The 9,736-nt window shown below is 39.7% G+C and overlaps 2 protein-coding genes across 2 annotated transcripts; both read right to left on the bottom strand.

Annotated features, from left to right (window-relative positions):
- Positions 1 to 343: 343 nt before the first annotated feature.
- Positions 344 to 3,715, bottom strand: cav3 (caveolin 3). The gene is made up of 2 exons (XM_068593944.1): positions 3,366 to 3,715; positions 344 to 2,066 (listed from the first exon to the last, which is right to left on the bottom strand). The coding sequence occupies exons 1-2, from the start codon at positions 3,480 to 3,482 to the stop codon at positions 1,725 to 1,727; spliced, it is 459 nt and encodes a 152-aa protein (XP_068450045.1). The 5' UTR covers positions 3,483 to 3,715; the 3' UTR covers positions 344 to 1,724.
- Positions 3,716 to 6,475: 2,760 nt separating this feature from the next.
- LOC137796715 (caveolin-2-like) lies at positions 6,476 to 7,858 on the bottom strand. Its single transcript, XM_068594807.1, has 3 exons — positions 7,661 to 7,858; positions 6,860 to 7,047; positions 6,476 to 6,635 (listed from the first exon to the last, which is right to left on the bottom strand). Exons 1-3 carry the CDS (start codon positions 7,856 to 7,858, stop codon positions 6,476 to 6,478), a joined length of 546 nt encoding a protein of 181 aa, XP_068450908.1.
- Positions 7,859 to 9,736: the final 1,878 nt, after the last annotated feature.

The following is a 9,736-nucleotide window of genomic DNA, read 5'->3' as shown; positions in this document are numbered from 1 at the left end:
GAACAGAGTGTCTTTGCCTGGAACTTCATGATCTAAGGTTCTTAGTATTGTTTTTTCCATTTCTTGAGATGCCAATAAGCGTGGAGGGAAATTTGTGAAGTATGGTATGTAATATATATATATATATATATATATATATATATATATATAGAGAGAGAGAGAGAGAGAGAGAGAGAGAGAGAGAGAGAGAGAGAGAGAGAGAGAGAGAGAGAGAGTGAGAGAGAGAGAGAGAGAGAGAGAGAGAGAGAGAGAGAGAGAGAACAATGATTAAAAATTGGTTGTATTTTCATGCACATAATTTACCTTTGTAAATTTTGGGAAATCAATCAATCACTGTATCTCCTTAATTACACTGGTTAAAACAGATAATTTATCAGCTCAATGCTTTCTGCTCATATGCATTAGAACTGTGCATTTTCTAGCATAGTAAAGGACAAGAGTCAGACAGAAACACTCTGCAGTAATGAACAAAGAAGGGTGTGGTGGTGACACTGAATCATCAATAATGGATCTCAGACACGAAAGATAAGTAAATGAAAAACACAACAGCGGCCTCTAGTGGGTCACAGTTCCCAGGTCTCCTCAACTAGATCAAAATATCACTGAAACACAGTTAACATGTTTGGTGACTCTTAAAAATGTATTTCTTAAGCCTCTCAGAATTAACTAAAATAACACGTAATATACTTTCAATCATGCACTGAACCAGTGGTGCAACACACATGTTATAGTGACAGTTCCATCAGTTGTAACTGTCACACACACACACACACACGCACACGCGCACACGCACACGCACACACACACACACACACACACACACACACACACACACACACAAACACATTTGTATTACATATAGGGTGTGTGGGTCCACTGGACCCATGTTAATAAAAGCGTCAAAATTGTGTACCTGAATTAAATTATTAACCATATTTGCTGTTTATATTGCTTCTAATTGGGATGAAGAAAACATCTGTTTTTTATTTGAATATAAAATTGTTTGATTGTGTTGAATTAAAAACCCCAAAATACAGCGGGTCCAACAGACCCACAGCACTTGCTGAGTAACAAAAAAATGAACACCATACGAGGGTTAAATACATATTTCTTTCATCAACACAGTCAACACAAACTGGAGTCATGACAAATTATGAAATAATTTTCTTGAGAAAAAATTCCAATTCCTTTGGTTTTTTCAGAGATTTTCAAATAAGGTTACAAACATTAAGGTCAAATCCAATTCCATCAAAATAAAGTTAACAGACACAGCAACATACAGCATCAATAGAACTTTTAAGAATGACCAAATGTACTGTAATGCATACAGACAGCATTGTCCACAGGCGCAGCAGTGTTACAGAGTCCATTTAATTTGTTGTGATTGAGTAGCTGTCTTTGGCTTATGTGATACAAATAACTGAGCGCAGACATATCCTCATCATGGCAGGCAGTCCTCTTCTCCCTCAGTGAAGAGCAGTGCGCCCTCCAGGAGGGCCAGAGCTGTCACAGAACCACGCCGCCGCTGCAGCTGTCACAGAGCTTCTAGCGGCGAAAGGCTCACCGGGCATGCCAGGACAGCGAATGAGGATGGGTGGGTGGGGAACAGCATGTTATAAAGGGAGGAGTATCGGGGAGTGAGCAAGGTGTCAGGGCTGAGCCTAGGTGTATAAAAAGATACCATACTTCATCCGATCATACTAAAAACGCTACTGTGTGAGTTTTTAGACTTCTTTGCGCATTACAATGCGCACACTACTGAAGATCTTTCCCAGGGCTTCGAAGAAGGGATCACAGAAGGTCTGGATGCAGAGAGAGTAGATACGGCTGATGCATTGCGACTCAATCAGACAGCTCTTGATGCAGGGAACCACGGCCCAAATGTGGCAGAAGGAGATGCACGCAAACAGGAAGCCCCAGAGCAGAGCAACAGGGATACCAAAGACAGCTGACAAGATGCGGTAGCACCAGTACTTGGACACGGTGAAGGTGGTGTAGCTGAGCTTCCACACCCCATCCAGGCTGTGTGTACCGTCAGGCTCTGCAATGACATCCTCAAAGTCCACCTAATAGGAAATTTAAAAGAGACGTTGATTACTACACATCCCTGAGTGCACACCACTTTTATCAATTTCCCTCCTTCAGTCCTCTGTGGGCTCTGAGTAATGCGCACATGAAAATGTTAAGTATTAAGATTAAGCTTGTGAAAGCTGCAGAGTGTCCAAATTAGGCAGAGAAGCCAATTATGTGTCACACACAGAAATAAAAAATTACAAAAAAAGTTGAGAAGTGGCTTTTAATGCTGGATCCAAATCATTGTAAGAGCTCTAGCCCAACACATTTCTTAGTAACCAAAGTTCACCTCATGTAAAATACAACAACAGAACTGTGCAATGGTTCAGTTTTCAGCTTTCATGTTACCTGCTTCTTTGGAATATCACTTTCAACTTGTAAATTGAGAATCATCTATGAATGTTAAATATTCTGACATGACACCAAGACAGCTGGCTGCACTGCACATCTAAATGTCTTTCCTTTCTTCCAGACCACTGATGCGATCAGTATGGGAAGTAACAAGTCACTGTCTTTTTCTCGTAGAGATAGCCGCCTGAGATCATCCTTTGAATGAATGGTTGGACATGCACTGTTTTATATTTCATCTGCAAGATCCGGCCACTTTCAGCTCTCGGGGGATTGCTGTTGTCAAATTCAGCAAAAGAAGAAGTGTTCTTTAGAAAATAGAGGCATGGTCACCAAAAGATGGTAAGATGAGATTCCTTGACTAATTGATAATAATGTATTAATGGTTTGTGTTTGTAGAAAATGACCAGATTAAAATCTAAATGCTAAACTACCCACTGGACCAGACCATTGGGATTAAGATTTAACAACCTTTCACTTTAAAACAGCCGTGAGTAGACATATAAATCATTTCTAAACTAAGTCTGTAGACACTGAAGTTATGCTCTGGTCATAACTTGATTTACAATCATCATTGACGATGTTTACAGGAATCCTATCTAGTCAACTAAATATAATCTAAATGTGCACGCAGTCCTGAGTGAAATATTTTGTAACATTACCACGGCAACAATCCCAGGACAAACAGTTGTCAAACCTAAATAAATCACAGCGGCACTGTGTATCAGTTTCACACTCTTTTACCCCATTCCCAAAATAAACTTTTGGTTCTGCACAAGCAACAGGAATAGCTCTTGCTCTATTTAGGGATCTCCCAGACAGTATGATAACCTGTATCCCTGTCTTTTTGTCCTACTACTTTATTTATTCTCTCCTTAAGTTTCAAAGACCTATATGTTCTCAATCTTCTCTGTGACCGGGTGGAGCCTCCATGCCGCACAAACCTTCACCACGTCCTCATTGATCAGCTTGGGATCCCTGTTAATGAGATCAATCTCCTTGGTGTGGCTGTCCTTCACAACCTTCTCCTCGTTGGCGTTGAATTGGTACTGATCCGCCATGGTGGGGCTGCAGGTCCGGGACGGGCTGAAGACAGCGAGAGAAAACCTTCCCCGATCAAACTGCACAGAGTCGCTTTGGTTCACTTCTGAACCCCTGTATCACCACTGTGACGCTCCCTCTGGCATACCAGTGGACAGCTGCTGCAGCCGTCCTGGTAAAAATGGAGGCCTGACCCCACACATACACACACACACTCACACACACACACACACAGACACAGACACACACAGACACACACTTGACACACACAGTTGAGACTGTTCTAATTTAATGTGTGTGGGTTTTTTTATTGACCCCTTCATAATTTATTCAATCGTTACATGGATGTGTAATGCACTGTGTTACACACAATGTAATGCACACATACAGAAAAGGCATGCCTTAAAGGAGAACCCAGGGCTGTGTCACATTTCACACAGGCTTGTGGGGATATCTGGGCAGGGTTTACACATTGGCACGAACTACCGGTGGCAAGTGAGGCAGTGAGCACAAACACACCCTCCTGCTCTGGCTGCAGTCGGGACACTGTTTTGCATTCAAATAGTGAACTTACTTTGAAAATGATTTGTTTTGTTTTTGTTTAAATGTTTCGTCATGGATTACAGTGCTCTGTAATGTCAATGTGGATTTGGGTTACTGTAATGTATCATTCAGAAGGAGAAAGGTGATTCACATTGAAATATATTTCACAGACGTAGAGTCCATCAGCTTATCACCTTCGTAAGTCAGTTAGATATCATTTTCTTTGTTGACATCAGGCCAGTTTGACACAGTGGCAGCAGTACCTCCTTGGTCACTGTAACAGTTGACGTGCAGCAGAAATGCTTCACTGAAAAATTGAATTATCAGTTGTTGTTTTTTTTAATTTTGAGTCTGTGTTATTTTGTAATTTTATTAAGAGGACTGGTTAGGAGAGATTTGATTATATTGTGAAAACACATTAGCATATTTCTTAGCAGTTATATTCTAATTCAAGATATTTTTGGATTTTAGCAAGGCCCAATAGATACAATCCAACAATGCCCAAAAATAAACTCTGACTCGTCTTTCTTAAGCTGTGCAGTTGTTGCTTTCAGTCTGCTTTCTATATCAGCAGGCCGCATAAACATACGGAGTGGGGCTGCCAAAAAGAGGGGGAATAGGAGGGGGTGCCTATGAAAACCGGTGCAAGGTCTCACAGCATCCAGAGCACTCTGTTGCTGTTTATCTCAGTCAGTAGGGTGTAAGAACACAACAGGAAGCGTGACTTCGGTGCATGGACTTGTTCCCTTGTGGAAAACACGGGCACAGAGAGAGAGAGGAAGGGAGGGAGGGAATGGGATCTGAGTGCATGTGATAGAGAGACAACCCAATTAGAGGGGTATGGAGAGAGTTGAGGCCAGTTAGACATGGAGGCAGAGGGACAGAAATAGCTCAGTAGAGAGACATGGTGGGCATACCTCTGCCTCTATGGGCGTCAATGCAATCAGCTGAGACTGCACTGCTCCTGTCGTTCATTTAATGTAGACAGACACGCCAGCTCTCAGACCTCTCAGAGCTATATTTAGTCATATAGAATGTAATGGTCAGAGGGGTATCAACTCGGGATGGTTTATTGAACAGTGCAGTTTTACTTGACACACAAACCTACAAATTGACTTGTATTATGTACTAAAAAGTAGTATACTTACGTTCTTTAGTTCTTAAGCAGAGATATTTTTCTGAAAATACTCATTGGTGCTCAATTAGGGAAATGCACTTTTTGACTTTGTTGGCGATCGTTAGATGAGAAAGATCATAGCACTCGCTAAGTGATGCTATATTCCCAGTTAGCTTCGCTGAGAAGTAAAACCGAATCAGGCGGGAATGAAAGTGTGGCTCCTTTCAAGTACAACCTTGTCGTAAGGACCTCACTAATTATCACCAATCTCATTTGTTTAATTAATTAAAAAGGCAACCTTAAGTGACACTCCAGGAAGTAACTGCACCCCTTATAAACTCCTGTCCTCCTGTTCCCAGTAGTTATGTTGAATTAAGCTAAGCTAAGCTATGTTAAGCTAACTGCCGCTGACTCAGGTCCTTCACACTTTTCATCTAACGCCAGCAACAAAGTCTTCCTCCTCTAGAGTGAACAAATATTATTGTGATCATACTTTTTCTTTTCTCTTTTTCTTCAAAGTAGCATGAACACCTTAATAAAAATAAAGTGTTGTCTTCTTGCCGTTAAACATTATATTTTAACCAGCTGACTTACTTTATTTTGCTCTTACTCTTTATAACAGTCTCTGAAAAAGGCTACATGATGTCCATAAATATATTGTGCACTACCAGCGATAAGTCTACTGCTTATGTGCACTTAAACTATAACCTTTAATACAATAATTTAAAGTATTTCACATGTATGATGTTGTGCTGTTATGAAGTCCATGATAAAAAAAAGACATGTCAGTTTCATAGTTATATATGATATATTTAATAATCATAACTCATGGATAAAAAGCCAAAAATGATTCATGATTGGTTTAAAAGGCGATTCAATATTCCATATCAGATGCTGGACAGTTTTAAAAGTGTCTTTATACTGTCACTATTGGATATTGTGGTATTGAGAATTAAGTACATTAAAATCAGAATGTCAAGTCATTTAATGATTTGCACGAATGTGAATTCATTCAACTTATTTAGAATTTAGAGATTGTTATGTTGTTGTCTGCTTGTTGGTCTTTTTTAAAGAATTACAGGCCAGTTTTATTTTTTATTTAGTTGCAATAATTTACATTTGTAGTATTTTCTTCTGTAATATAGTTAAAGCATAACTTACATGTCAACATGTTTGTTTAACATCACAAAAGGGACAAGTTGTATGTCAATATGTCAGTATGCAATTATACAAAGTAATTACAGACAATTATGATGCAGATTATGATTTATCGGCTGGAATCAGAATACAATCTATTACAATTCGCTTTTTTCTTTTTCTTTTTCTTTACCAAGCAGCAACACAGCGTGTTTTTTATTTGTCTTCATCTTTTGCCAGATGGATGGTGATCCGACCACAGCTCTTTCCAATACTAAAACATAGGGGGCTGATGAGAATGTTCAGTATGCTTCCCCACACAGTTTGAACCCAGTGCATGTTGATGAGCAGGAGCTGTACACAGGGCATGATTAACCTGGAGAGATATAAGGAGGTGTAAAAAACAACAACATGAAATGTGAAAATACTTCTACGCTCCTAAAAACTGTTCTCATTGGGGGACAATATGTAGTAGGGAAAAGGTTAAATAAGTTTATCTAATTCAACTACCTATTGAATAATTCTTATTTACCTGAAGAAGTGTTTAGCAGTTCATCCACACTTAAACTCTGTCTCATCTCAGTTTTACAGCAGTCCTACCAGATGTGAAGGCAGCTGAGCACAGCGAAGAGGATCCCTGCTGCCAGTGAGACTGGCACTGCCAGAAGGAGCGAGATGAAGCGGTAGATCCACAGTCTGGACACCTCAAACAGGGTGTGACTCCACATCCACACGTTGTCAAAGCTCCGCACCGAGGGAGGCTCTGCAATCACATCCTCAAACGAGACCTCAAGACACACACAGAGAAAATGGAAGTGATTTCCAGGGACAGTTTATCTCAAACATGTAAAATATAATAGAACAGGGATTAGATGTGTAGGCATGGCAGACCAACATATTAGCATGCAGACTGACAATGATGGGTGTGCATGCACACTACCTGCACAAAGCCATTTTTAACTGCAATATCATTTTTTCATTCCTTGTACTTTGCCGTTTAGGATTTCATTGACAGAAACAATTATAGAACTGTGTGTGTGTGTGTGTGATCGTGTCCACTTTAGGTCAGTATTATCAGTATGAAATGTACTTTATTACGTTGGTAGCGTTATAGATGAGAAAAAAATTGAAAGCCATGGTCCTAGATAAACATTTGTCCAAAATGAAAGCTTTATTTCGATAATGTATTTATTCTCATCATCATGACTTGTGTCCATAAAGAAACCAGTTCACCCCTAAACCATACAGATATTCTTATTTCATGTTTGTTTATTTAACTGAACCGTCAAGTCCTCTGTTTTTCCCAACAGAACTGACGTGCGTCAGCTTGTTACCTTTGCTGTGTGTTTTTGAAGGTTTATGTGTTCTCCATGGACCCCAGTGACACTGCACACTCGTTACCTTAAGACTCGTGTTGACTCTTTTAGGATCCCTGTCATGAATCGGAGGCCTTGCGTCACTGTGAATTGAATTTAGATCTTCAGACTGTGCATACACTTTGACCTCCATCAGCTCCATTGTTCCTGTGTCATTTAATCCCTGGTCCTCCATTTCCACCAAGTTGAGCTGTGTCCCGGCTCTGTTGATGGCTGTGGTCATTGGAAATGTGGAGGATGAGCAGGGCATAGCAGGAGGATGGCTTATTGCTCTGCAGGCTTGTCACTGACACCCAGATGTCACATAGTGGACTTCTGACTGCTTTGCTTCTACTTGAGGAATGCCTTTATTGACTTTTAAAGGCTTGTCTTCAGTGGCCTTTTCCATGTGACACACCATGTGGAAAGTCTCCTTTGGACCTTCATGAAAAATGGCTAATGGCCATCGCTAATCAACCTTCTCTTCTTTCTTAAATATTGAGTGACTAAATACGATCAGGGGAGTATTCTGGCACTGTCATGGTAATATAGTCATGAAGACAGAGTTGACTGTATTGATCCATTAAGAACACCGTTTTTGGCACTTCTGCAGCTCCATTCATTAGGGCAATAAAGTGAATGTATTAGCAATATGAGCAGTGCTGTCAATAACCGCTCATCGCCTGCAGACTCCAGAAAAGAGACAGTTTGGTTGTAATGTTCGTATATCCAGCAGTTAAAATGAACTGCAGTCAATGAGCCGTGGCCTGAGTTGAACATACTATGCATGTTAATTCAAAGTTTATTAATATTGAAAGTGCTGCGTGTCCAACGTTGCACCACATTGGACATTGCATGTCCTTGGGATTCCAGCAATACACCCACCAAGTGTGAAGAAGCTCAAATGATTGCTTTTCAAGACAACAAACAGACTTAGATTCCTTGCCTTGTAGTTTTATGTACTGCCTGCTGCTTTTATCACTTGTGAGTATTGTATGTTGTGTTTGTACAGTTTTTTTCAACACACGCATGTTATGTCTTTAAAATGAATTCATATATTTTATGACACTAGGAGTATTTCTTTCGCAGCGGTTTCACCTCAGTAAACAGCCACACAATCAACACCTCTTCTACAATTGTTACCAAGGCAAGTACTGACGTTTTACCTGACACCAAGAAAATTGCATCTGATCATAAACACAGCACATTTCATACGTCTCAAGTTTTTGGATTGAGTAAGAATCAGGTTTATTCTAATGTAGGTTTCCTTAATAAAAGGGATTGCCTTGGTATTTGCTGCATAACAAATACACATATTACACACACAAAAAGCAAACACTGGCCAAGTCTACAACCATGAATATAAATACAAATAAACATTTTTAAAAATTATAATAAAAAAAAAATCTCTTTTAAAAATGTAAAAAAATAGTTTCATGAAGAGGATGAAATGTGCACACTATTGACCAAGGTGTGTGCAAAAGTTAACTTTGCAAAGAATATACAATGTTCACGGATAAGAATAATCCAAAGGCAGCAGCAATCTGACTCTTATTGTATTGTCTTCATACCTCCTTTTGAAAAGACAATGACAAGACACTTTTAACCTATCTCACTGTTTAAATTTACTAGAATCCTTATTATCAGACATGTCCAAACAATGAGGAAGGAGGACAATTCACTAGTATATAGCGCACTCTGTTGGTCATGGTTTGTCTTTTTCGTAAAAAATAAATACAAAATCAGCTTTTGTTTGTCACTGATGGTCAAATCAGCTGTATTTTGCACTGACATGTTCCCAAATAGCAAATTTTCTCCCAGTGCCCACTGCTTACAATAACACCAAAGGACCTGCGTCACCATTGGCAGCAGTACTGCATTGGTAGTAGAGTCCAATTAGCTGATGATTATTGCTGTGTGGAAACCATCGTAATAAGGAGCCTGCAATAGTGTGTTGTGATTGTGTCTGTCGATCCTGTTCGGCACAGATGCTAGTTTAGTTTTGATAAGTCAAAGAGTCAAAAAGGATCAACTGCAGGTATCAATTGACTGAAAAAGATTTGATATTTGGTTCTGAGTTAACGGTATTGAGTACAGCACCTGTCACAGGTCCAGATAAAGT

The sequence above is a fragment of the Clinocottus analis genome, unplaced genomic scaffold (assembly GCF_023055335.1).
Source record: "Clinocottus analis isolate CAN_PGR_092001 unplaced genomic scaffold, fCliAna1.0.p SCAF_3, whole genome shotgun sequence".
Taxonomy (NCBI): Eukaryota; Metazoa; Chordata; class Actinopteri; order Perciformes; family Cottidae; genus Clinocottus; species Clinocottus analis.
This window is presented reverse-complemented; position numbering and strand designations above follow the sequence as displayed.